This window comes from Crinia signifera, chromosome 8 (assembly GCF_055691185.1).
Source record: "Crinia signifera chromosome 8, ASM5569118v1, whole genome shotgun sequence".
NCBI classification, from domain to species: domain Eukaryota; kingdom Metazoa; phylum Chordata; class Amphibia; order Anura; family Myobatrachidae; genus Crinia; species Crinia signifera.
In genome coordinates this window covers 157,334,615-157,361,969 of record NC_139224.1, presented here as the reverse complement: position 1 = coordinate 157,361,969, position 27,355 = coordinate 157,334,615, and the positions used below count along the sequence as shown (strand labels likewise).

Genomic DNA, 27,355 nt, shown 5'->3' with positions numbered 1-27,355 from the left:
GGGAGGGAGGGGGCGCATGTGTCGGCGAATCGCGGGAGAGGGCGGGGGTCCGCAAAGCGTGGGAGGGGGCGTGAATTGCGCGAGGGGGGGTTGCGAATCGCGGGAGGGGGGTGCGCGGGGGTCTGTGAATTGCGGGAGGGGGGGGGGCACGGGGCGCGATGAATCACCTAGTTGGTTATATATTATTGTAGAAGGATGGTAGGATGTTGCTGTCATTCAGAATGCATTTACATAAACAGTAATAGTAGCAGTAAAAGATCTGACTTAAAACACCTACAGTAAAACAGAACAGGTGTTATATATTATACAAAGAATTGGTTGATGATGTCTAGGTTGACGTGCACATAGTTCATAGTTGTCACTGGAAAAAAATTGCTACACAAAAAAATCAACACAGAAAGTTCAACACATGTAAATGTTGACATAAGTGTGGCACTTCATCGGTGTCCATGTCGACACATGAGAATGAATATGAAAACATTCAAAAAAAGAAAAATAAATCTTCAAAAACTCATGTCAACCTTTTTCATTGTCGACCATAGCCGTGCATGTGCCATTTAATCCTGGGATTGCTTTGAATCGCGCGCGGGGGTGGGGGGGGAGGGAGGAGGTGAGGGGTGTCCGCGAATCACGGGAGGAGGGGTCGTGGGTGGATGCCGTGAATTGCGGGAGGGGGTGTCGCGGGGGGGGGGGGGGTGCCGCGAATCTTGGGAGGGGGGGGGCGCGGGGGTTGCAGTTAATCGCGGGAGGGTGGGTCGCGGGGGGTTGCCGCAATGACAGGAGGGGGGGTCAGGGGTGGGGAATCGCGGTTGGGGGGGTCGTGGGGGGCACCGTGAACCTCGCGAGGGGGGGCCCGGGGGGTTGGCGCGAATCGCGGGAGGGGGGGGGTCGCGGGGTGCCGCGAATCGCAGGAGGGGGGGGGGGGTGTAACGGGGTGGGGCCGCGAATTGCGGGAGTCACCGGGGGTGCCGCGAATTGCGGGGGGTGTGCTGTAGATCGCGGGAGGGGGGTCATGGGGGGTGCCGCGAATCGCCACAAGAAAAAAATCAACACAGAAAGGTCAACACATGTAAATGTTGACATAAGTGTGGCACTTCATTGGTGTCCATGTCGACACATGAGAATGAATATGAAAAGATTGAAAAATAAATCTTGTCAACCTTTTTTATTGTCGACCATAGCCATGTCAGTATTTTGCATGTGCCATTTAATCGTGGGAATGCCGTGAATGGGGGGGGGGGAGGGAGGGAGGTGCATACCTCCCAATATGACCCTCTCCAGGAGGGATGCATTGCTCTGTTTCTGGACTTTCTTCTTAATTTATGGATTACCATCACCTGTGCTTAAACACCTTTCTTATCAATTACCCTGTTTAAAACAGGTGATGACAATCATAAATTAAGATGGAAGTCCACAAACAGAGCATTCTGTCCCTCCTGGAGAGGGTCATGTTGGGAGGTACGGAGGTGTGGGGCGCTCACCTGGTGTGTCTGGTGAGTAGCTGTGTCTTTGCTGTGTAACATGGAGAGGCAGAGGGCTCACTGGGCTGGTTCTCTGTCATGTGAGTCAGTCATGTGAGTCAGAGGCTCCACCCAGCGTTATAGCTTCAGACACACTTTGAGTGACAGATGTAGCCAAATATATAAGAGATTACAATATGGTGGCTCCTGTAATGAGATAGTAACAAGGGTAGCATACCTCCCAACTGTCACGCTTACCGCGGGAACGTCCCGATATTCGGGGACATTCCTGCGTCCCGCCCGGGGCCGCCATTGTCCCGCGGTGGGGGGGACAGTTGGGAGCCCCCCCAGCTTGCCAAGAATAGACGCTGTGTGCATGCGCACAGCGTCTATTCAGCGCCGACGAGCGATGAAAACGGGGGCGTGGCCGGAGTTTGCGTCACCCCGTGAGGCCACGCCCCCTTTTCTCGAGGTCGTGCCCCCTTTTTGGGAGCGCGCGCGGCTTCGCCGCACGAACGTCCCGATACCCAGTTTGTCTACAATTGTAAAGCGCTGCGGAATTTGCTGCGCTGTATAAGAAACTTTTAATAAATAAATAAATAAATAATACTGTTATATCCAGTCTGCAGAGCCATAGACCTACAGCCTCAGAATGTGTACGCAACTGGGATGGCTCCGGTGGACGTCTCTTTTCATATCTGTGCTTCAGCTTCACTTGCAACCAGCAGCTCCGTAGCCTAGAGATCACAATTGTAATTCATTTGTGTACAAATATGATCTAGGCCCATACTAGCTCATACTTCCCAGCCGCAGCGCCCTGCAGTCAGTCCAGAGGTAGGGACAGGGCACAAGCAGCCTCTGCCGCTCTCTGCCCTGCGTTGCAGACAGTAGCAGTGCCAGGGTTCACCACACAGATGGAGGTTGAGGGCAGCCCAGCAGCAGCTTTCCCAAGTTCTGGGCTTGTCCCAGTCATGATGTAGATACCCCGGGGTCCCAATGGGTGGATTTTCCAGTGCTTGGAGATGATGGCCTTAAAATCAGTACACCACGGTTGCCGGATAGGAGACTTTCAGCAGGAGCTTGGGGGCGGGGCTTAAACGCGACATCATTAAGCCCCGCCCCCATGAAGGAAATTTTCTCAATTTGCCTATCTCCGTGGAGGGGGCGGGGCTAAATGGCGCGATTATGACGCTTTAGTCCTACCCCCTCCAGGGAGATCTGCAGACATAAGGTAATTTAGATGCCGCGGTCGGGGGGGGGGGGGGGAGGGAGCGGGGGTCCCCCAAAATCAGGGTTGGCCACTCTTCCGGGGGGCCGGGAGGGTGACCCCGATTTCCGGGACCCTCCCGGCCATTCCGAGAGGGTAGGCAACCATGCAGTACACCTGTGTGAAAGGTGCCAACCCGGGAATATCCCAGATTGGCATGCTGTGTACCCCTTTTCCACTATGCAACCAGGGTTGCTCCCAGGATTTTGTACTCGGGTGTGACACGGCTTGCAAACCTTTTCCACTGGTGTCCCGACCCAGCATAAAGCCAGGGGAGGGGCGGTGCTGACAGATAAGAGCATCTCCCAGCAGCAGCTTTGTATTGCAGTGAACGGGACCAGTGTCTACAAGTTTCCACTGCCCTGGACCTGGGAGCATCTACCTGGGTTGGAGTCTTGCCTTGGGTGGATGCGTGTCCCCACACAAAATCCTGGTAATTTTTGTTAGTGGAAAAGGGATATTTAGGGGCTAATATCCCTAGTCCGACCCAGACTAGAACCGTGTTCCAAATATGAGGTCCGACCCAGGATTTTGGTGTAAAAGGGGTATAATATTAAGGGCTGTGAACAAAACTGCACAATTTAGAGACTGCACAATTTAGCTTTACAATATCTTTGTAAGTATAGTGATACTTAAGGTGCATTTCCACCGTGCGATGCGTTTCGCGCTCCCGCGGGCATCTCATCGCACAGTACAAAAAGGATGTGCTGCACATGCGTTGCAATTCGATCCAGACCAGTGGCATGTGCACGGGAGCTCACATTTTATCGCACCAGGCACGTGTACCGTGTATGGGCACCTTAACAATAGTGATAACAATGAAACTAATAACTGACAATACCATACCCTTCAACTGTACCGATTTAGCCGGTACAGTACCGTTTTTTTTAACGGACTGTACCTGCTAAATAAAAAATTTACCGATTTTCTGAGCCGGTGGCCGCTCCTCCGACTCTGCAGGCGAATGCTCCGGGCTTCTATGGATGTGATTAGGCCCAGTGGGGGTTAATATGTTCCAATATGCGGCTGTTCCGTTCCCAGAGGTGCCTTGTGCGGCAGCCAGCATTCACGCGTCACATGACGTCAGCACGTTGCCTGCGCACCCGTCATGCACACTGCCTGCGCACCCACTTTGATCTGACTGGCACCACAGGATTCGGTGCAGTCCCATGCTCCATAGCAGCCACCCAGCCACACTCACTCAGAGGCAATGAGCAGCCTGGGCCGGGTCTGCTCTGCGACAGTGGCTACTGGTCCCCTCACATCAGCCAACGGCTGGGCGCCCACACTGCCTGCACGCCCGTGGATCTGACTGGCGCCACAGAATTTGGACAACGGAGCATTCTCAATGGGGTACAGTATTTGACACAATTTTTTATTAATGTCCGTTCTCAGGTGGGGGCATGGCCACGAATATATGAGGTGTTGCCACACCACCTCTGCATTTGACCACGCCCCCTGTATCCATGACCACGCCCAATGTACCGATTTGCATGACTAAAATGTTGGAGGGTATGCAATACTTCTAATAATATAAGTAAAATATTAATTTAAAGTGATACCATTGATAAAAATAATAGTCAAGATGATGATGATGATAATAATAATACCATTGATAAGAATAGTCATAGTGTCAATAATAAAGTAATAACAACACCAGTGATAACAATAATACATAGTGATGATGATGATGATGATAACAATAGTAATAAAAACAATACCATTATTAAGTAATTGTTACAATAATAGCACAGAAATAACAATACCAGTGATAACAATAATAGTGATACTGAGTTATAGTAATAAGACTGACTGTAATGGCCCCAGCATGCCCATGATGACACACACACACACAGCATAGATGGGGGTCACGTGGTATGAGACAGGCCGCGTACAGGCAGCAGCAGCAGCGACAACAACACATGGAGAACACGTGGTCGGGGGCTGCGCATTCGCGCTGCGCCGCGCCAGGTAGTTTACAAATATCCCCGAGCGGGGACCTGTAGCACGTGACCGGAAGTGAGCGCGTCTGTCTGCAGGACAGAGCCGGGGTTTTGCTGCTGCTGTCCAGCAGTGACAGATACCGGGTAAGTCACCCGATAGGCGCAGGCAGACTGCTACTTACTTCAGTACACAACTCTGCCCGGTCTGTCACCCTTTATATGTCTGCTCTTCATAGCGCCCTGCAGCTTGCGGGACTACATTTCCCAGCATGCCCTGATAACCAGGGGAAATGCAAGCCTGAAGTCAGCCAGCCACAGAACCTGTGTAATACATAAATGTCCTGTTTCCTAAGGATAGTTAGTAATCCTATGGCGTGGGACTACAATTATCTGCATGCCCAGGTAGCCATGGGTTGCCTCATTCTGTTCTGGTCTATTAGTTATTACAGTCTGGTGTGAGGCTACAACTCCCAGTATGCCCAGTAATACATAATAAACCAGAGATTTGTCTCCTGGACCTGGTCTCTTAACACAGTCTAGTGTGGGTCTAGAACTGCTCCCAGCATGCACAGGCAGCCAGGGATTGCCTCTTTCCTGTTCTGTGCAGCCTCTGCCCCTTTCCATGCAGTCGGGATATTGAAATGCTCTGTCCGTGGAGTAACATGTTTCCGATGCTTAGCAACTACCGACTGCTGCTCTCAGATGCCTTTATAATATCTGGCTGCTTCTATTCAGCAGCAGACACCACTCAGCATCCCCGCAGCTCCTGTTACATCTGCCCATGTGCACAGTATAACCATCGATGGTGGCAGGCTCCTTATGCAGTCTTTCTAGTGGATACTTGGTCATAGATCTTAGGTCCAACGCCAAAAAGTTCAACACAAGCAAACGTGTGAAAAGTTCCATGAGTTTTTCAGGTTTATTTGTTGTCAATGTTGACATCTGAGCCTCTCTCCCCCCCCTCCCTCCTGTGGGCCAATCAAAACAAGAGGGCGGGGCTTTGCGTGTGTCGGGGGCGGGGCTATACACGGTGTCCCGACACTTTGAAGAAGAAAAAAAGCAAAACATTGTTTTGCTCTTCCATCAATGGAGGGAAACCATCTGGTTCTCCCCCATTGATGGCAAAAGTATTCGACATCGGCCATGAACCATCGATGATTTCGAATCATCGATGGTCGATGGCCATCCCTAATGCTGTGTGCATGACTTCTCTTCAGTGATCACTGGCAGCTCTGCAGAGCATTGGTGATGACCATCTCCCCCCAACAGCCCCCCTGTCTGCGGGACGCTACCATCCGTTGGAGGGACAGTCTCCAAATAGTGGGACTGTCTCGCTGTAATCGGGCCAGTTGGGAGGTATGGTAATATGCCAAATTGGGAAAGTTACCCTTAGCAAACAATCACTGCTAATTAGCATTTTTAGGTTTGATACATTTGCCCCATCGCTCCAGGGACTTTGTCATGTACAGTCAGCGCTCAGTAGTGTTCATTCTAGCACCCACCAAATTTGAAAACCCATGCAGTTCCTCTTCCCTGCCTGGGGTGTCGCTGTCTGCTGTAGTGCTTCTAGCACAGTGTGGTCTGTATATCAGCACTGATATGCAAACCAGACCTGTGCTAGAAACAACAGACAGTGACACCCCAGGCAGAGAAGAGGAACTGCATGGGTTTTCAAATATGGCAGGTGCTAGAATGAACGCTACTCAGTACACCATAACTAGTAATAAATCAGTATTTATAGCCGCTCCTCCTTATGGCTAAGTGAGTGACAGATTTGGTAAACATGGCACCCTCAGTATTAGGATTCACTTTTTGTTCTCTCCCTTTTGTCTAGATATATACATTTATATATGGACTACATAGTGTTGCATACATCACACAAGAACAGCTAATGAAACATTTTTATTGGTCATTTTGTGGGTTTCTGTCCTGATTATCTACTTTTCCCTCACACTCCCAGCAGGATGGCGGTGGAATTACAGGCAGTGGTAATGGCCTATGGGGGTGGTTCCCGAATGATGGACCTCACCTCTAGTATCCCAAAGCCACTCCTACCTGTAGGTAACAAACCTCTCCTGTGGTATCAGCTGAATATGCTGGAACGAGCTGGATTTGAAGGTGAGTAGTGCAGTGTATGTAAAAGTATACACAAATAGTTTACTGTAGTTCTGTCATTTTCTCAGCCCTAACCCGATGTTGGAGCTGATCACAGAGTAGTGATGGTAGAGAAAAACTTTCTACATTTAGCAAATTACCTCTTACACCTGCTGCAATATTGGAAGTTAAAATTCAAGAAACTGGTCTTATGAAAGGACTGGATGCGTGCTATGTTCTCCTTTCTTCTGTTCTATTGTGTTGTATCTTTGTTCTCTCCACTTACTGCTCCTAGATAAATTCAGTTCAGTGAAATGAGTGCATGCGTTACGATACAGAGAGCATTCAGGTAACCTCTATACAATATACAGAGAGCATACATTACAATATTGATGTCATTGTAGTAAAGAGAGTCTAGTGAACACTTAACAATGCAAACCTCATTCTAGTGACCACTATACAATACAGAGTGCATTCTAATAATGGCCATACAATACAGAGAGCATCTAATGACTACTATACAAAACAGAGTATCTAGTAACCACTGTACAATGAGAACATTTGGTGATCAATATGCACTTCAGAGAGCATTATGGTGAGCAATATACATTACAGAAAGCATTCTGGGGACCAATGTAACAGAGAGAGCATTCAGCTGTCCATTTTACAATATTGAGATTGTATTGGCGTCTTATATACAGCACCGAGAACATTCTTGTGAACAATATACACACAGAGGGTCCCGTGGTATGTGCTAGGCGGACACATTGCGCATTGGTACTTCACAGAAGTGAGCTGAGATAATATTGTGAGTTAGTGACCATACATGCTGCAATATCACAGATGATGGTTGGCATTTCTATGCTTATTGGTCATTAGTGGGAGTTTTTTTTTTTTTAAATTATAATTATTTTAAAGGTGCCCATGCACTGAGCTGATTTGGGCCAATTTCTGACGAATCGGGCAGTGAAATCAGGCCAAATCGGCTCAGTTTGATGTTCCCTCAGGTCCAATGCATGGTCCCGTGCTCATTGGACCTGAGCTGGTGTTCGGGCCTGCCGGTCGTCTGACAGCCCGACCTGGGACCTCCCTCCCGGCTGTGGGGTGAGCAGGGGCACATGCGTCCCTTCCTGGGCAGCTTGTGGGGAATCGGGTAGCCGTGCACTGCTGAAAGACATTGCAGCAGTGTATGGCCACCTTTACTCTCATCATCCCTCTCTTCAGTACTCCCTATTCCTCTTACTTCATCTCTCTTGGTTTCATTGTATAGATGGGTATTGGTCTTTGGGTCCCAGGGGAACGCCTCGGCAAGTATGATACTTGACAAAGGCTTTTGCACAGGGGGTCTGCGCATATACTCATCAAAAACGCGTTCAAATTCAGACCCGTACAAACTGGTTTGAATCGGCCCCATAGTTAGATCCTGTCAGCTGAACGTAGTGGTGTCTGTATCCTCCTGACACGGTTTCTGTTTTCTCAGAGGTTATTGTAGTGACCACTCGGGAGGTACAGAAATATGTTCCAGACATGAAAATGAAGGTGGACGTGGTGTGTCTGCCTGAGGACAAGGCATCCGAGATGGGAACAGCAGATTCCTTGCGTCACATCTATTCAAAGATCAAGGTAACCAACAACCTGAGCGACATTTATGTGTGAATCTGCATTCATTCCGACAGTCAATAGAACATTCCCGAAGAACATTCTCTGACTCTGATAATGTGGTGATAATGGAGGAGTCAGAGACAAGTCCACAAGATACAGATTTAGCCTGGCACATCCTAAATGCAGTCAGCCGAAGCTTTTATGTCGCCAAACAAGGTGATTGCTGGACCCAATATGTATCTCTCAAATCAATGAGCTGTCTTGCCCCCTTTCTGTAGAGAACAGCACACCCCATCAATATCACCCCACGGTCCATTTAGTCTCCACGCAACCGTGTCCTGCCATCCTAGTGTTCATTCTACTACCCTAAACCTGTGCAGTTCCCCTTTTCTGCCTTTGGTGTCGTTCTCTGCTGTGGTGATTTTACCACAGTCTGGTCTGTATATCAGTGCTGAGAAACAGACCAGACTGTGCTAGAAGCACCACAACAGGGAGCGACGCCACAAGCAGGAAAGAGGAACTGCGCAGGTTTTGAAAGGTGCAGGGTTCTAGAATGAACTCTTAACATCCCCCTCACCCACCCAGTTGTGGCTTCATCCTGTCCTCAGCCCAAACTGTATCTCCATCCCAAACCCCACTTTGCTCACTGGCCGGACCTGCTATCCGGAAACTGTCCCGTATCTCTAGTAGTTGGAGCCCTTCACACTCTGTGGGATATTCTTATACATTTTATTATATAGATCTATAAATACTCTTTTGGTTCAGTGCCCTTTATTGATACAGAATTTAATATAAGGATAATGAAACTTTACCTTGTGTTGTTGCATTGTGTCTGTGCCAGACCTGCTACAGTCAAAAGCTGGACCCTACCATCCACTATGGCGTGGCGTGAGAATAAAATAGCGCCTGAAGCATGGCGAGCGGTACACTTTGACTGAATCCTTTTCGAATATGTTGACATTCAGTATGAAAAACTCATAGACATAGAAACATAGAATTTAACGGCAGATAAGAACCACTTGGCCCATCTAGTCTGCCCCTTTTTTAAACACCTTCCCATTGTCGACTTAATGCTTGTGCTGAACTTCAAACCCTGTCAACCTATTTCAGGTGTCGACCTTTAGTGGTCGACCCACTGACCCATACCCTGCAGAACACAGGTAATCCAAATATGCGTGTTAAAAGTTGGTGGATATAACGCACATCAAGCAATAGCAGGCATTGGTTCTATTGAGTAATCTGTGGAACGCAACATTTAAAATGAGAAAGTAGACAATCAGTATAATGGCGATGTGACCATTGTACATTTATGCAGACATTATAAAACCTATATATATATAAAAACAGGGTGCCCGCAAGGGGCTTGGTTGCGCTGACCACGCTGTCTGAGTCCGGGCAGTCGGGTTCCCAACGTCTGGCTAATGACTGTCGGGATCGGCATACCACACCCATAAAAATGCAGAAACTGATTTATACAACATCCTATAGAACAATAAGTGAATACTCTCCCGCTGCCCATTATTCTTTATGATGTATACAGCAGTTCATTTTTCTTGCATTATACTGTACATGAGCGATTGAAGCGGAGTTAGTGATATTCTAGGTGCTGCTTCATTGCCATTGGCTGTCGTTTTTGACAGTGTTGGGGGTGTGGTCTCTGTCATCACAGTTTGAGGAATTAGAAGAAAGAGTTGTTTGTCTTAGAAAACATATAATCAGTTTATTTTTGTCATGGAACATTAAAGTGATGTTGGGTATTGGGGAAGTTCTGTACGTGTGACCATTTTCCATGCACTGTATCTCCATCAGAGTGACGTTCTGATTGTCAGCTGCGACCTGATAACGGAGGTGGCGCTGCACGAGGTTGTTGACCTGTTCCGGGCGCACAATGCCACGCTCTCCATGCTGATGGGGAAAGCGTCAGAGCCCAGCGAACACATTCCTGGACAGAAAGGGAAACACAAAGCCGGTGAGTCCTTCTCCCACAGGTGTCTGTCACATGTTTGTACGTCAGTCGGATAAAGCGAAGACCAGAGCTTGGGAACTGGGGGGCTGTTATCAGTACGTGGCGGAGTGACATGTGCTAGTCTGTTATTTACTGTAAGTAGTGATGGGGAGATCTACAGATGGGAAAAGCATCTTTATTCTGATTGGAGGAGAGCTATAGTTATCCTACCAGCGCCGCGTCTTTGTACGCAGCTGATTGGATTGCCAATGCCGCCACTGGGTGTGTTAATCTAACTCCAGTATCTGCGTACAAGTGCCAGTCACATCACAATTAGCGAACATCTAGTATTCATTCTAGAACCCTGCACCTGACAAAGTCTGTGCAATTCCTCTTTCCTGCCTTGGGTGTCACTCTCAGCTGTCGTGCTTCTAGCACAGTTTAATCTGTGTTAGAAGCACCACAGCAGAGCGGAACGCCCCAGGCAGGAAAGAGGAACTGCAACGATTTTGAAAGGCGCAGGGTGCTAAAATGAACACTATACATCTGCGGCTCATCCCGCCTATTCGTCATACCGGTGGGTAATACCCCTTTCAGACACACTACCCGGGATTTTAGACCCGGTTCAAACCCGGGTTTTTAAAAATCCCAGGTCCATTGCAGGTGCGCAGGACCCGGGATTTTAGAGGGTAGAGCCGTTCAGACATACGCTAGTCCCGGGATTGTGCCGTATGTCTGAAAGGGGTATTAATCAGAATTCTTGACGAGCAAGCTGTTTGCTGACTTGTAAATAAAGTCACCATTTTTGGGGATATGCATTATTAATTAGAATTACTTAGTATTGTGAGGTGTTTGCCTTTTCAAATTATTTTTAATTGTGTCAATCTATTTCTAAATGTACAAACCTATCCTGTAAATACTTGGTGAAAATTGGCTCCCAAAGGGCCTGATTCAGATCCACTCGCAATGCAGCGTATATTCGCTGCCTATCGAGTGGGTAAATACCGCCACCCCCCTGTATTTTTGCCCATACGCATGCGCAGACCCGCAACATTCGTCCCCTTACCGAATTCACTAAGTTTCAAGCCAACCTGAATCAGCCCAAAAGTTTGATAAATTATTTCAGCTCCTTGCAGACATGAAAGGTTCTGTCTGCAGATTTCATTAATATTCCAATGTCAGCCTTTGCAGACGGGAAGCGGCCATGATTATGGACATTGGCTTCCATTGATGATGAGAAAATATGCTGTATTCTCTGCAGGGGCCCAATTATCATGGATTGCGCTTAGGTCCTCAAAATGACCGTTCCATATAGGCGCGGCTTAGAATGTGTTTTTGGGGCAGAAGCACATTAGCACCAACAAAAGTCTATCCCGATAAATGTATACATCCCTAACTATAACTTCTGGTTTCGGACCCTGCCGGTGTCTCTGATTCCTCCTTCTTTATGGTCGTTCTAAAAAGCGATGATACGTAATTCTGCGTACATGTGTGGAAACATCAATGGCCGCTTGTCTAAAGGATAGAATGACTTAAATACATTTTCCCCTGAGCAATTGCAGCTTCGGAATATTTGTTAATAATGATTGATCAGAGCGGGTAATTGTTTTCATTGTAACGATCACTCCCCACTCTGTTGCCAGTGGAAGAGCGAGATTTCATTGGGGTGGATGACAGTGGATCCCGACTCCTGCTACTGGCCAATGAGGAGGACCTGGACGATGGTCTGAATTTAAAGAGGTCCATCTTCCAGAGGTGGGTTGGAGAGGGATTTTTATGGAATATTTTTTATATTTCAATTACGTATCCTGTAGTAGTGCCAGTTACAGATGTCCCAGTAGTGATTTTAGCAAAAAGGGCTAATGAAATACGCTGTCATTTATTATTTATTAACAGGTTTTTTTTTATATAGCGCAGCATATTCCGTTGCGCTGAACAATTGGAGACAGTGATAGAACAAACGTGGTATTTACAGACAGTCAAAGGTAGGAGGGCCCTGCTCGCAAGCTTACAATCTATAAGGAAATAGGCATTGATACACAGGATAGATGTTTATTGCATCAAGTCCAGTGAATGTTTAACGCCTTCACTGCTGTTTTACCAAATAAATACAGGCTTGAGTCCCCATATCCAAAATTCCAAAATATGTAATATTCTGAAATATGGAATTTTTTGAGCATGACTGAGATAGATTGTAAGCTTGCAGCAGGGCCCTCTAACCCCCAAGTCTGTCTGTTGTTACCCAGTTTGTTTTATCACTGTCTACTATTGTAAAGCGCAACGGAATCTGCTGCGCTATATAAGAAACTGTAAATAAATAATAATAAAATAATAGCAAAACCTTTTGATATTTGATGGCTTAAAATTAAATAAAATATTGTATACAATTACCTTAATGCTGTATATACTTGAAACATAAATTAAATCTGGTTTTAGATTTGCTATTCCAAGCTATTTCGTAATGAGATGCAAATATTCCAAAAAACACCGACCCTTGTGCATCAATGCCTATTTCCTTATAGATTGTAAGCTTTCGAGCAGGGTCCTCCTACCACTATGATTTTCCGTTATTACCCAGTTTTGTCTTATCACTGTCTCCAATTTAAAAGTTCATCGGGAGAAACGGTTAATAAATCACGTGACCAGGAGTTAGCCAATCAAGGGTTTATAGTACCAAATAATACTACTTACCACTTATGATTTTTTTTAGCCCAAGTTGGGGCCTGAAACTGGAGACCTAACCTGCAGGCCAGGGAAGGCCCACACCTGCAAAAGATATCTGACCCATGACCTTTGAACTAATTGACCTGTGACCTCTGGCCATCATGATTGCAGTGGAGGTCAATCTGTCAGGTCCTTTGTATATTTCTCTGTGTGAGTCCAGTGTTCTATCCAGAAATATCCGCACGGACACAGCCACCCCAACTCACGCTGGTGATTATGTTAGAGGGGTTAATAAACAAAAAAATCGATATGTTTAATATATATAGTGGAAGACATCCTTACACACATGTGATAAACAGATGAGCTTAGCTTTCCGGAATTGGGGGACTGTGATATGCGAACAAGAGAACAGGATACATTCAGGACTCATTTAGCTTGTAAGTTTGAATAATATCTACGTTTATAAATCAGTTTGTGTGTTATAGCAGAAAAAATAGTTATTATATTCATTAATTAATTATTTATTTACAGTTTCTTATATAGTGCAGCAGTTTCTGTTGCACTTTACAATTGGAAATACCAGTGATAAAACAAACTGGGAAGTAACAAACCGACATAGAGGTAGGAGGGCCCTGCTCGCAAGCTTACAATCAATAGGATAGTTAATGTGGAAAATAAAAGTTCATGTAATGAGGAATGGGTACTAGACAGACAGGCGTTTGAAGAAACTCAGGGAGCCCGAGGTGTGCTCCCACCACCACCAGTGCTGTGCCTAAACACGTGCAAAGGGGGCAGCCGTACGAACGTTTGGACCCTCTCCCAAAGGAGAAAGGCCCCATGGTTCCCCTAACCCCCCTCAACCATAAGGCCGAAGGAAGGGAAAAAAAGGGATCGGTGGGTCCTCTTCGCCGAAGCTCAGAGAGACCCGCGTTTCCTCCACCCCCGAAAGGGTTTTGGACGGTAGTTCCTCCGCACCCGAAGGTTTGGAGAGACCCGCTTAGGCTTCCCTCCGCCTTGCGGCTCGGGGTTGCCCTCGAGGGGACCGGGACTCTCCCCAAAAGGTGAAGAGTCCCAGCCACGTTTGGGGAACGGAAGGCCCGTTAGGGACAGCCGCACTACCCAAATCAAAAAAACGTGACAAACTAACGAAAAACGTGAAGTGCTCAAAAGTGCAAATCAAAGAAATAAATAAAAAGAGGCCCTAGCCAGAAGGCCGGGGTGGGGGTGTGAAAAATTGTCCTACCCCATCCAAAAGGACGAGGTAAGGACGTGTAGCCTAACCTAGAGGGAAGTGCGCGGTGCAGGTGCCATTCAGTGCATGGTGCTGGACATCACCAGTGCAAATCAGGCACCCCCGGGTTACCCCGGGGGCACAGTGCAGCCTCGGGCTCCAGGCAGCCGACCAGTCAACGTCCGACCAAGTGTTTCTCCGTCTCCGTTTCTCCGACTAGACAGACAGGCAGCTTCCCCCAGGAGATCGCTCAAAACCGTTATTTCTTTGACACCGTGGGCTGTAGAGGGCGCTGTTCGTAGAGCAGACACAAGAGCTAACTTATTATATTGTGGAGATTCAAAGTATGGAATACATAAGCAAGACCTGCCGAACGGGGTGGTCAGAAGGCTGACGGTCCTGTTTGCAGGACAACATGAGATATTGACACGAGATGATATACTGATCAGTATTATGAGCAGACACTGCCTTGTTTGGAAGGTGATAATTGCACAATAACAGCTGCTGCAGAACCATCTAAACCCATTACATGAGCAGGCGTGTCTTTGCTCTCTTACACTCTCGTTACTGGAAAAGGGGGGGGGGGTAATTACTCTGTTCTGTTGTTTGTTGTTCCCTCACACCATGGTTCTGTACTTATTATATTTTTGCAAAGTCATTATGGCGATTGTTAATTACAGATGTGTTCTCCGCCTCAATATGTTACGCAGTGCAAGTTGCTTGGCACGAGTGAGCCTTGCATCGCTGCAGTTGTTTCTTTAAATTTGCATGTTACTTGCGCCAAAGACATAGCGAAACATTAGTCTGTGTTTTGGAGGCGCTGGGCTGCCAGAGGAATTAATTTTACATATATACAAAGTTGCACAGATGATGCACAATTGAAATTGGCGTGAAAAAAAGCTGCGGCAGTAGCAAACAAATACATTTGTAGCACTTTTATTTATGGGGTCCAAATTATTCACACCCAGATGTGCAAATTCGCAAATCAAATCAATGAGGCGGCCCAGTGGCAGGGGACCTGGCGCGCCTTTTGGTGCAGTTGCAGTACGGGTTAGGTGATAACATTTACAGCCAGATTAGAAAGAAGGGGCCGATTTAAATGCCTTTATGGGGGTAGTGGACGCACTGGGAGGAGTTTTGAACTTTCTGGTAACACTTTTGTCGAAATTCAGTGATATCAAATAATCTTCACACTCACTAAATGCAGCAAAGTCAGTTCCCATGTCCCCCGCACTCTCCTTAAAAATCAGGACAGATTTTATGGGGCTGTGCCCAAGGGCTGGAAAATAGGGATGTAGTTTGACATCCCTATACATACATACATACATACATACATACATACATACATATATATATATATATATATATATATATATATATATATATAAATATTTATACATACATACATACATACAAAATATACTCAGTGCTTCACCTGTTAACTATTATAATCCTGAAAGCTGTACAGTATACAGGTTGAGTATCCCGTATCCGAGTATCCGTTATCCAAATTATTCCGAAAACCATACATTCCTGAAAGTTTTGCAAAAAACTCACTGGGGACATTTGTACCAGCACTACTGGTGACATGATATGTAACTGGCACTATATATGTACAAGACAATGATTGCTTGGCATTCAAATTCAATATCTGAGATAGTACACAAACTTTGTTTCATGTTTTGAAACCTTGTTTTTTGAACAAATAAAATATATTTGTGTGTATTTTATGTGGTAATAAAATATATTTGTGTGTATTTTATGTGTTTATACAGCATACATGCAAGATACTTCAAAATACATAATTGAAATATTAAAATATTCCAAAATACGGAATAATCCGTTATCCAAAATTCTCCTGGTCCCGAGCATTTTGGATACGGGATACTCAACCTGTACTATAATAGTTTACAGGTGACGCTTCTGTGGTTGTAGTCATTCTCCCATTAGTAAGTGAATCCTCTGATCTGTCTGCAAACCTCACAGAATGGGCCTAGAACGGAGCTAGTTCGCCGTTTGTCGTTACCACGGTGATCGGGGTCTCTATTAATGAATGATGGGATCGGGTAATTGCAGTGATCTTGCTGGCGGGAGCCCTTGTCCGCGTGTCTGTACAATGCATTCACCATTATTTCCTACAACTTCTGTTCTCTGTATCACCTCACAGATACCCCCGGATTCGCATCAAGATGGGAATGGTGGACGCTCACCTGTACTGCCTGCGCAAATACGTGGTGGACTTCTTAGCAGTCAATGAGTAGGTTTATGATGATGAGATAGTGGTTGCCTTTGGTAACGTGACCCTGTCAACTTTTAGTGGTCGACCTAACGTATGTCTACATTCATACTGTCGACCCAGTGACCCAAACAAATATTCAGAAGGTTCCAGCTTCTTGGTTCACTAGGTGATGTGTCTGACGGAGAGGTCACAGAAAAGCCCTAATTCATGGTGAGCCTTATATACAGTCAGTGTCCACTTTATTAGGTCACCTCCAGGCCTACTCATTAATGCAAATATCTAATCAGCCAATCACACGGCAGCAAGTGAATGCATAGGTTTGTGTTCTCAGGAGTAGATGTAAGATGGGTCATTATGGGGAAGAAGAGAGATCGGTGCCGTTATGTGCACTGATACTGCTTCTGCTCCATGTATGAATGCGGGGAAGTGTGTGCTCAGTGATAGGGGTGCTGCGCACCTGCAGGTATAGATTTTGGCAGTTGCCCATATAGCGAAGCAGAGACAGCTGTGTCCCTGGCCGCGGGATACACCTGAGATCTCACAAGAGTAGCGAGATATTGGGGTTTATTCTAGTTCATTCTTTCTGACAAAATCCTTCTTAGATGGACAAAACCATGTGCACTGCAGGGGGGGGCAGATGTAACATGTGCAGATAGAATTAGATTTGGGTGAGTTATTTTGTTTCTGTGCAGGGAAAATACTGACTGCTTTATTTTACACTGCAATATAGATCTCACTTTGAAGAAAAACCCCACCCAAATCTAATTCTCTCTGCACATGTTACATCTGCCCCACCCGCAGTGCACATGGTTTTGTCCAGCTAAGAAGGATTTTGTCAGAAAGAATGAACTAGAATAACCCCCATTGTGCATGCCCAGTGAGCTGGCTAGGGGTGAGATACTGATGCGATGTGTGGGGCTGTCAGAGATCGCCATAGGGGGGAGTTTTCACTACCCCACTCCATCATCTGAGATGTTAATACATCACTGTGCTCCTCTTCATGCTTCTCCTCGGTAAAGAGGCCAAGTGAAGCATATTTTAGTATTTCTACTCTACAGCCTCATGTCCCCACACAGTTCATGTTTTCTAGGTCTCCTCACACAATCACAAGGGAAATAATTATCTCCATTCGTGGGAACTTTTAAAATATGTCCGTGAGTAACGAATGCACCTGTTGGGTGGAAAATGTTAACAGTTTGGGGTCCTGGGCACGAGTTTGAGAGACACTATAATTAATGCAACATGATCAAGAGGTTCAGTTGTTGCTCGCACCAAGCACCAGAATTGTGAAGAACTGTGATTTAAGTGGGGAATTCAGTTCTGTGGGATGTTCCGTGGCTCGGCCCGTTTTGGCCAACGATGGGAGTGCTGACATCGCAAGTTTTTGAGTGTACGTATAAATTGGGACAGTGGTTCGCATTATATATTTTTGTTAACCCATCTTAGAAAACCCCCTCAAAAATACTAGTTACTATGGGTTACAGCACATTTTCCTGTGCACCAGTGTTCTCACATTTCACAGAGGTCCCCTGTTGTATTCTTCTCCTTGCAGGTCCTTCTCCTCCATCCGGCGGGAGCTGGTGCCGTACCTGGTCAGGAAGCAGTTCTCCTCCTCAGACAAGAAGAAGGAGCAGGAATTGGGGAAAGAAACAAGAACACCAGGTGAGGGAACCTGCCCGATTCTGCACCGATGTGTGCAAGCTTTATGTAGATGTAGTTTTGGTTCATCTATATCTCTGCCCATCTCCTGGTCCTCACCCCCTCTGCCTACTGACAGACATCTACAGCTTTATTCCACAAGACGACCTACTGGACATGGCATTAAGCAATTCAAGCTACAATAACAACCGGGTCGACCTGCAGGAGCCATACCACGGGAGCCGCCTGCGCTGTTACGTCCATACGGCAAAGAGCGAGCTGTGCTTCAGGGTGAACAGCCTGGCCATGTACATTGAGGCCAACAAGCAGGTGAGGCCCCAGGACACAATGGGGTGTAGTCAATGTTTTTGAGAGCAGTGACAGCGAGCAGTGCTGACTGCTCGCTGTCACAGCTCGCAGGGTCAGTATTCAACTGACCTCCCTGCACACGTTGTTTCCCCCTCGCTTGGTTTTTGTAGCGTTGGGGAAAAGACGCGCAAGGCCGCTAAAACAGTGATGCTCGCGGCTAAATGCAGTGGGCTCCCTGCATTAGCTGCGAGCCTCGCTGTTTGGGGGAATTATCCTGTCCCCCGGAATGTAGGTTGAGCCGCCGGCGCAGGGGTTAAACGGCCAGGATCGTTTGGTTTCGGCAATCCCCACCATTTAACCCCCTCGCCAGCCGCATTGAATATGGCCCTATATGTGGGGGAGTATTTGTCCTTATAGCTCCAGGGAAGAATAACTGAAGAGCTTACAGCAGTCAGGTAAAAGAATCATTAAATACAAAGATTTATCTTCGAATTTCAAGCTGTCATTGCCAAATGTGTACCTTCCTGTATGTACATAATATTACATGTCACTTATATGTTGACTTTACCGTTTCACTGCAACTGAAAACCATATTGTGAATATGCTCAATCCTTAATAAAAAGTAAAAAAAAAAGACTAACACAAAGATTTCTAGAACAAAATCGGTACTTGTTTCCTATCTGGGCGCCCGCTAAGTTAATTGCGCACCATGCTATTCTCCGTATAAAAATCGGATCGCATCGCATCGGATACCACAAATGCACATACACGATATTGAACGATGCGATGCGATCCGATTTCATTTTTAGTGGACTGATAATGTCAATTTACCGCCCCATTACCAACGACACCACCACTATCCACGTGATCCCGAAGCGTGGCGAGCGGCGGCGGTACGCGTCCTCCGACTTTTTCTTACCCCCACTATCCACGTCGGCGTGGAGTTGAGAATAGAATAGTGTGGCGAGCGCAGCGAGCCACCGAGCCCGAAGCGTGGCGAGCGCACGCGGATACCTTCACAGGTAAACGCGTCCCCTCGCGGGCTTCACAGGTGTCCGCGTTGCCACGGACACCTGTGAAGCCCGCGAGGGGACGCGTATAACTGTGAAGGTGTCCGCGTACCCTCGCGGGGCTCGCCACGCTTCGGGCTCGGTGGCTCGCTGCGCTCGCCACACTATTCTATTCTCAACTCCACGCCGACGTGGATAGTGGGGGTAAGAAAAAGTCGGAGGACGCGTACCGCCGCCCCTCGCGGGGCTCGCTGCGCTCGCCACGCTTCGGGATCACGTGGATAGTGGTGGTGTCGTTGGTAATGGGGCGGTAAATTGCCATTATCAGTCCACTAAAAATTAAATCGCATCGCATCGTGCACCGCATGCGATGCGATCCGATTTAAAATGAAATCGGATCGGATCGCATCGTATGCCATCGTACATCATCGAGTACCGAATCCGATTTCATTACGGTGCCGTACGTAGAAAACCTGGGCGCCCAGATAGGAAACAAGTACCACAAAATCATAGTCTCCCTGACAGCTGCAATTGGTACCTGTGTACTGGACTGGGAAAATGCGTTTTAACATAAGTGCCAAACCGGTCCTCGAACCAATGGTCCATGTTTTACAGATCACCTAGCTGGTGCACAGCTGTAGTCAATTCTAACGGTCACATTTTCAAACATGCTGCATTCATTCCTACTATAGATCCACAGGTTGCCTGGAAAACATGCACCGTTGGTAGATCTTGAGGACAGGTTTGGCCACCCCTGGTCTAAGCACTGCAATGGGCAGACATATACCAGACAGTTTTCTTATGCAGTCAAATCTTTGTATGCTGCAAATTGGCTGCATTGCATGAAATAAGCTAAATAGGCCATTACTAGCGTTCTCTACTGAGTCCCTTCCAGTGATCCTGTTCCTTGTGTTCCCAGGTGCCACAGTGCTCCGTTTGTAGTGAAGAGCCCCGGGTCCACGCGTCTGCTGTCATCACCGACAAGCTTATGGTAAGACGACGTTACCGTAGCGATGGACACTAGGTCCGCTCCTGCATGTACGTATGCTTCATGGAACAATACAGCTTTAGCTTTGGGAGAGCATAAGCTGTTTATCTCTATGGGGACATTTGGTCTGGTTCCACACCATAGTTTCCGAGTATCATCCTATAGCACTGTTACATTGTTCTCCGCAACCAGCATGATTGACTATTATTCCCCTTTTACATCGCCGCAAAAACCCGGGTTTTTTTCCTTGTGGACCCGGGTCAGCGGCGGTGTAAAAGGGGTTAACCCGTGTCCCTTTACACAGGACTTCTACCCAGGTCCAGACCAGGGTAGAACACAGACAGGACCTGGGTAGCAGGCAGTGTAAACAGGTATGCCGGGTCATCCAACCCGGCTCCCGTTTACAGCATTGGGGGCGCGCACAGCCTCCGCTGCAGTGGAGGCAGGGAGGAGGTGAATGGTTGCCTGTGTGCGGCATCCATTCACCTACGGGCAGAGGCCTGAGGGGGTCACGGAGGCTGGGGGCAGCCCAGCAGCTTACCTTGGTGCTGGGTTTGCCCCCAGCGCTGCGGTCCGGGGCCTGGTGCGGCGATCCCGGCGCTTGGAGATGATGTCATCTCCAAGAACCACCCCCGTTTACACTGCGGGTCGGCATCGCAGTGTGAACGGACCAAAATCCCGGATACTTGGGTCGGATCCGGGATTTTGATGTAAAAGGGGTATTAGTTTATTCCGGTTGGCTGATGATCTGTATTGTCATTCGTTGGTAATAGCACAAATTATTTTAAGGTGGTAAAAAAAGACCCTGTAAAATCAGTGTAAGCTGCTGAGCTTGCAGTGTGCAGTGTACAGACATTTAAGTGTACATTACAGTTTTATGGCTGTTTGCAGTGTCGATAATCACACCGGAGACATAAGTGTCTCCCTTGGTCAATATCAAATTATTGGACCCTAGAAATATTTGGCAGTAAAGCAGAGAGTGTGACCCCCAAACTAATCCCCCATCATTCGTACTGGAAAATGTGAATGGAATGGGGAGGTAACTTTACGAAATCTGAGGGCGATCACTTATCTACCCATTTCCAAATTGAACAGACTCCCGCGCAGAGTGGCCGGTTGTCCTGTGTGTAATCCCATTAGATCCACTGTGAACTGGAAAGTAACCAACTTTGTACCTCCCCCCAGGTGGGTCCAGACAGCATGATTGGGGCCCAAACCCAGGTCGGAGAGAAGACCTCTATAAAGCATTCCCTTCTTGGCTCTAATTGCATCATCAAAGACAGAGTGAAGATCACAAACTGCATTATCATGAATGGAGTAACAGTACATGACAGGTAACCTATCTGCTGATAATGTCTCCTACCACTAGGTGTCACTGTCTGCTGAATACAAAATGCCAGTCTACTAACCGTCGCACCACCCCTGGGCCTGACAGCGAATAGCCACTAATTCATTTCTATACAGTAACTGGTAAGAACTGACACTAAGGTGGAATACACTACATGTCCCTGATCCAGCTGTGACCTATAATCATATATTACATATATGTATATAAAATATACATTTGCTATTGCCAAAGCCTCTAAACACAGCAGGGATCCCATCCCTGCTGCGATCCCCCCTGCACTGCCGCCGGCCGCATCCCCTGTAGGTTTCTATGGGGGATACGAAGCTGCCTAATGTATCAACATCGGGCAGCCCGTCTTCGCATCCCTGGGCTACTGCCATTCTGAGATGGCGATAGCCCATTGTAGCCTATGGGCTACACACCGCACTGCTGCCGGGGCAGTGCAGACAGCGGGGTCGGTGGGGGGGGGGGGGGCTAAGCGCTAGCTGCGCATGCACAGGCCCCGCTGGCTTCCGGCTGAGCAGATCGCAGGGATGGGCTTTTTTGGGAGCCCTGTCCATGAGCCTCAGGGATGATACATCCCGTCGATGGGATCGCATTTTACAATACAATCCTGGGCGGTAATATTCGGCCCAGGCGATCAATGATAAATGGGCCACTTGATCTTGCCTCACAGCACTGAGGTCATGGGCTCAATTCCAACCAAAACTGTATCTGTGTGTAGAGAGAGTTTGTATGTTCTCTCCTTGGTTTTCTTTCATGGGCTCCGGTTAAAAAAACAAAAAAAACACATTGGTAAATTGGCTTCTGATAAGATCGGGAATATAGATTTTAAGCTCCTCTGTGGCAATAACTGATGTTTCTGCCATGTAGAAACATCTGTTTAATAAAAGGATTAAAATAAAAACACACTTCCTATTATGAAGCGGAGCCACAAGTGTTTATATGCTGATAACAGTATCTAATGACCTGGTCATTGCCAGGCAGTACGGATGGTGTAATGGTTAGCATTACTGACTCACAGCACTGAGGTCATGGGTTCCATTCCCACCATGACCCTAACTGTGTGGAGTTTGTATATTCTCCCCATGCTTGCGTGGGTTTCCTCAGGGTACTCTGTTTTCCTTTCTCAATCCAAAAATATACTGGTAGGTTAATTGACTCTAGAATGTCTGTGTGCGTGTACATGTGGTAGGGAATATAGATTGTAAGCTCCACTGGGGCAGGGACTGATGTGAGTGTTCAAATATTCGCTGCGGAATATGTGTGCGCTATAGAAGAAACCGTTAATAAATAAATAGATCTCAGATTTAGAAGATCTTAAATATCCTGTATTATTCAGTGTTATAATGTTTTATTTATAAGGCGCCACTAGTGGTTGGCAGCGCCGTACATATGACACACATTAGAACAATACAGAACGTGACATTACAGTAACTGAGCAATAAATAGTGACTGTTCCTATTAATATTCATTATTAGCCATTTTTGACCCCTGCTATTACATGGGGTCCTGTGATTGTTATGTACAAGGCGTGCGTGCCAGGGGGGTTAGACCCATGCTGATAGCAGAGGTGTTCGTTCTTTTCTTGTTAGGTGGTCCGGCTGTCTTAACACATAGATCTGTGTAATCTTCTCTCTCCCCCATTTCCTCTCCTCCCAGCATCTCACTATGCTTATAATTCCTCTTTTCTTCCTTGTGCCCCTAGCCCCCCCCCCCTCCAGTGAGGACACACACATACACAAGACCCCCCCCCCCACCCCAGCCCTATCTGAAAGATCTCTGTCCTAGCTGCCTTGTGGGGAGGTGGTCAGTCAGCATTGTCCCATCTTCACATTCTAATCTGCTTCCCTTTCACATCCCTTATATGTTTATTTGTCTCACCTCCTGGCGTACAGTCCCGTGGGTTCTCTGTACTGTGATTTGCGTCTGGTTCGGTTCTCCTGGGTTTACACAGCGGGGTCCAACTGAATTGTCCAGTTCTAAGGTGGTTCAGCGACTGAAAAATCCCAACATAAAATAGATAAAAAAAAAAAGTACTGTAACAAATTGTATTCCGACATTTTTGGGGGTTTAATAAAGTCCACCTGCATTTATGGAGCAGTGAAATCCTTATTAGGTGGATATTGGTGGGTAAATGTAATCGGGCCTGAGTTTCCAAAGCTCCAGAATTTCATCGGAGAATGACCACATATTTTTACCAGACAAAATCAGGTAAATTTTACTTTGGTGTAAGTGATTGCCGCTTTAAAATGTTGCCTGATTCCCGGACCTCCAGCAACTTCAACTCTATATAGCATTTACCCCCGGATCTCTGCAGATGATATAACATGGCAGCTCCCACGTCACCCCCTCTTCTGTCTCTCTTTGCAGCTGCACTATCCAGGGGAGTGTTATCTGTAACAGCGCAGTCATAGAGAGTGGCGCTGATATTAAGGATTGTTTGCTGGGGCCTGATCTGCACATCCACAGTAAAGGTGAGTCTGTAACATATGGTGCTATATCCTGTCTGTACACACGGACTGTGGCTTCCGAAGCATTAGCCCATAACTAGTGCTGCATTCTCTTATAAACATGTGTTTTAGTGTTCTTCCGTCCTGGTTCTAGAACTCCATGGGACAAGTCTTGATGCAGAATTAACGGTGATAGTGAGGGGATGCAGTTACAATCCCGGCGGTCGGGATCCCGGCGTTCAGAATCCCGACGCCGGAATCCCGACCGCCGAAATGCCGACACATTTAGTGTGCCGAGCGTAGCGAGGCACCGGGCCCGCAAGGGGGGGGGGGGGGGCGATCCACGTCCCCCCCCTTGTCGGCATTTCGGCTGTCGGGATTCCGGCGTCGGGATTCTGAACGCCGGGATCCCGACCGCCGGGATTCAATACTGAATCCATAGTGAGATTTGGTCATTGTAAAGCTGGTGTTATATAATTAAATGTTAATTATTCCCGCCCCAAAACAAGCTTCGAGCCATGATAATTTGGTCATATCATTCCCGGGTGGGTCGGTAAAGCGTGGTTAATGATTGGCTAGTGTGTGCGTCCGTCTGCTGACATAATGAGCGATCCGTCACGTCTGCAGGGAGCAAGGATGGGTGCAAGTCTCTGATTCTGATGGATTGGGCCCAAAAATCTGTTGAAATCAGCCCAAATCGTATGCATTTGACATGCCAATCAATCGAATGCGCGGTCCCATGCCCATCTGAGTCCAACCTCCAACCCGGACCCTCGGCGGCGGGGAACAGGATCGCATGTGATACATCACATGCAGAAGGACTGTATTCGAGCTGGCCTCAAGGGGGATCAGATGGCCATACACTGCTGCGAAATGTCTCAGTAGTGTATGGCCACCTTAACGGTAATCTTTGCCTTAGCAAAAATATATAAAGTTTCAATCTGTAGAGCGATCTGCACTCATACCCCTTAATAATACCTCTTTCACACCAGAAAATGCAGAGACCTACCCGGGAATGCGGCCCAGGGATCATGCCGGAGCATTCCCTGGTTGTCCCCTTTCACACCAGAAAAATCCCTGCATTTTCTGGTGTGGGATGGCGGCAGAGGCGGGCGGGAGGTGGGATTGTGGCAGAGAGTACTCACCCCGGTCCTCGGTTCAGGCCGGGGATTCACACAGGCGGCGGGAGCGGATGACAGGTCAGACGGTGGGTGCAGATGACGCAGCTCACCGGCTGCAGTGGGGGCGCCGGAGAGCTGCGTCATCTTCATCCACTGCCTGCATGGATCATCATCTGCGCCGACCGCCTGAGTGGATCACCGGCCTGACAGCACACACGAGGACCGGCAACCCGGTGAGTACCCATACACCTTTCACACCGGCCAGGGCCCCGGGTTGAAATCGGGAACAAACCTGCTCCATAGCAGGGTTTAAATCCCGGGAAGTTTTCCAAGGATTTTGGCCTGGGAACCTTACACACCAGTGATAGTCGTGGGTCCAACCCAGGAATTTAGGCTGGTGTGAAAGAGGGTATCAGACGGATTTCACCTTCCATAAGTAAATGGTATCACAGCAGCTCACAGGTGCTACCGTGCACATGATTGTCGATTTAAAAATAACTGGTAGACTCGCAAAACATCCCTATTACATTTCACCCCATATGTGTTGTCTTTCCATGTTGTGTAAAACCATATATGTACTGGTCAATTAATTCTTGCTGAAAACGTAGCATTGTTTACTTATTTACAAATACATTGGACAATGATGTATTCTATTTTTCATAGTTATTTGGCCACAGGGGGGCACTGTTCCATTAAACGGTTTGAAAGAAATGTACATTTAAAGTAGAATGTGTTCGAGATCTCTCTGGTAATAAATGTGTCAAAATCCTATCTTTCAGTTCTCTCAGAAAAAGATTTTATAATAGATTTTTTTTTTTTTTTTTAAATCTTAAAATGAAATGAAAGGTCTTTCTGCGTAGGGGTTTAGTGTAATAGCCCCCCTCAGCTACAGCTGAGACCCCGCATCCAGTACATCAGGGTGGGGAGGTGTCATTGTAAATTGGGATTTGTTTCCTCATTAGTCAGGGTGGTCTCCAGCCCAGCGGGGGTTAAGTGTCGCTGCAGAATTTAAACAGATAAAATACACTGTTTCCGATTTCACCACCCAAAGACCTGCATGAATGCCACACAAATGGAAGCAAGTGCTCTGCCTTTGTGGAACGTCATGTAAATACTCGCTCGGCTATTGTAAGCATCTGAAGGTTTGTGTCAACACAGTCATTGCTGAGCTGGAAGACCACCTCGAAGGCCAGACTCAACAGTGTGAGCGGGGGTCACACGCCGATCATCTGCCCTTACAGGTGTATAAAGGGGGGGGCGAGTATAGGAGGGGACCGAGCAGACTTGTAGCAAGTTACAACGATCCTAGCGTGCAGAAATCTGTACACAGGCTCCCGACATTCCTGATGCGTCTAAATGAGCAGGTGGCAGGAGACACCAATAATTGGTTTAGGAGCACGCCCGTCCGTCCCAATTGTGTTGCCGAAATCTACTTATGCACATGAAGGGCTGGGGGGGGGGACCCATGTGCCTCGGTTATAGTGAAAGACACTATGTATGTATATATATCTATATATATATATATATATATATATATATATATATATATATATATATATATGTGTGTGTATCCTCAGGATCCTCTTCAGCTGCATCTTCAGTCCCAGGGGTGCATTGCGCGGGCCTGCCTGTGACATCACCGGAACCCTCGCGCAATGCACCCCTGGGACCAGAGATTCTGCTGAAGAGGATCCTGAAGCCCGCAGTGGACGTCAGGGGACAAGGTAAGTATGAGCCCCCCTCTAACAGGATAACCGAAATACCATGGTTTTCGGAATATTTCGATTTCTGGAATACACGGATAAGGGAGACCCGACCTGTATATATATATTTACTCCTTGTATTTAGACCACGGTGGCAGTTAATAGGCTTATCTGTGTGTGACCCACATTATTCATCTCTTCTCTCTGCAGCAAAACGTGTTAACGAGATCATTGTTGGAAACGAGCAATTAATGGAGTTCTGATCACCGACGGTCCATGTTCCGGACTTCCCCTCCCCAAGCCTGATTTATTTATATGAGAATAAACGATTTGGAGCTTT

At 47.1% G+C, this 27,355-nt stretch overlaps 1 protein-coding gene across 2 annotated transcripts; it reads left to right on the top strand.

Moving 5' to 3' along the window:
• Positions 1-4,675: 4,675 nt before the first annotated feature.
• EIF2B3 (eukaryotic translation initiation factor 2B subunit gamma) lies at positions 4,676-27,355 on the top strand. Of its 2 annotated transcripts, none has more exons than XM_083157489.1 (12): positions 4,676-4,814; positions 6,631-6,788; positions 8,245-8,387; positions 10,176-10,335; positions 11,955-12,066; positions 16,374-16,463; positions 17,998-18,107; positions 18,223-18,413; positions 20,322-20,393; positions 21,576-21,724; positions 24,112-24,215; positions 27,226-27,355. In XM_083157489.1, the coding sequence occupies exons 2-12, from the start codon at positions 6,635-6,637 to the stop codon at positions 27,276-27,278; spliced, it is 1,338 nt and encodes a 445-aa protein (XP_083013615.1). In that variant the 5' UTR covers positions 4,676-4,814; positions 6,631-6,634; the 3' UTR covers positions 27,279-27,355. The 2 variants fall into 2 exon arrangements, with proteins under 2 accessions (XP_083013615.1, XP_083013616.1); XM_083157490.1 differs by having other exon boundaries at positions 4,694-4,814; positions 6,634-6,788.

What these genes read in the sequence shown, in the direction of transcription:
- EIF2B3 (XM_083157489.1), top strand. Translation starts at nt 6,635, where the DNA reads ATGGCGGTGGAATTACAGGCAGTGGTAATGGCCTATGGGGGTGGTTCC. An exon ending in ACATCTATTCAAAGATCAAG is followed by an intron (nt 8,388 to 10,175) that starts GTAACCAACAAC and finishes TATCTCCATCAG; the next exon opens with AGTGACGTTCTGATTGTCAG. An exon ending in TCATCACCGACAAGCTTATG is followed by an intron (nt 20,394 to 21,575) that starts GTAAGACGACGT and finishes ACCTCCCCCCAG; the next exon opens with GTGGGTCCAGACAGCATGAT.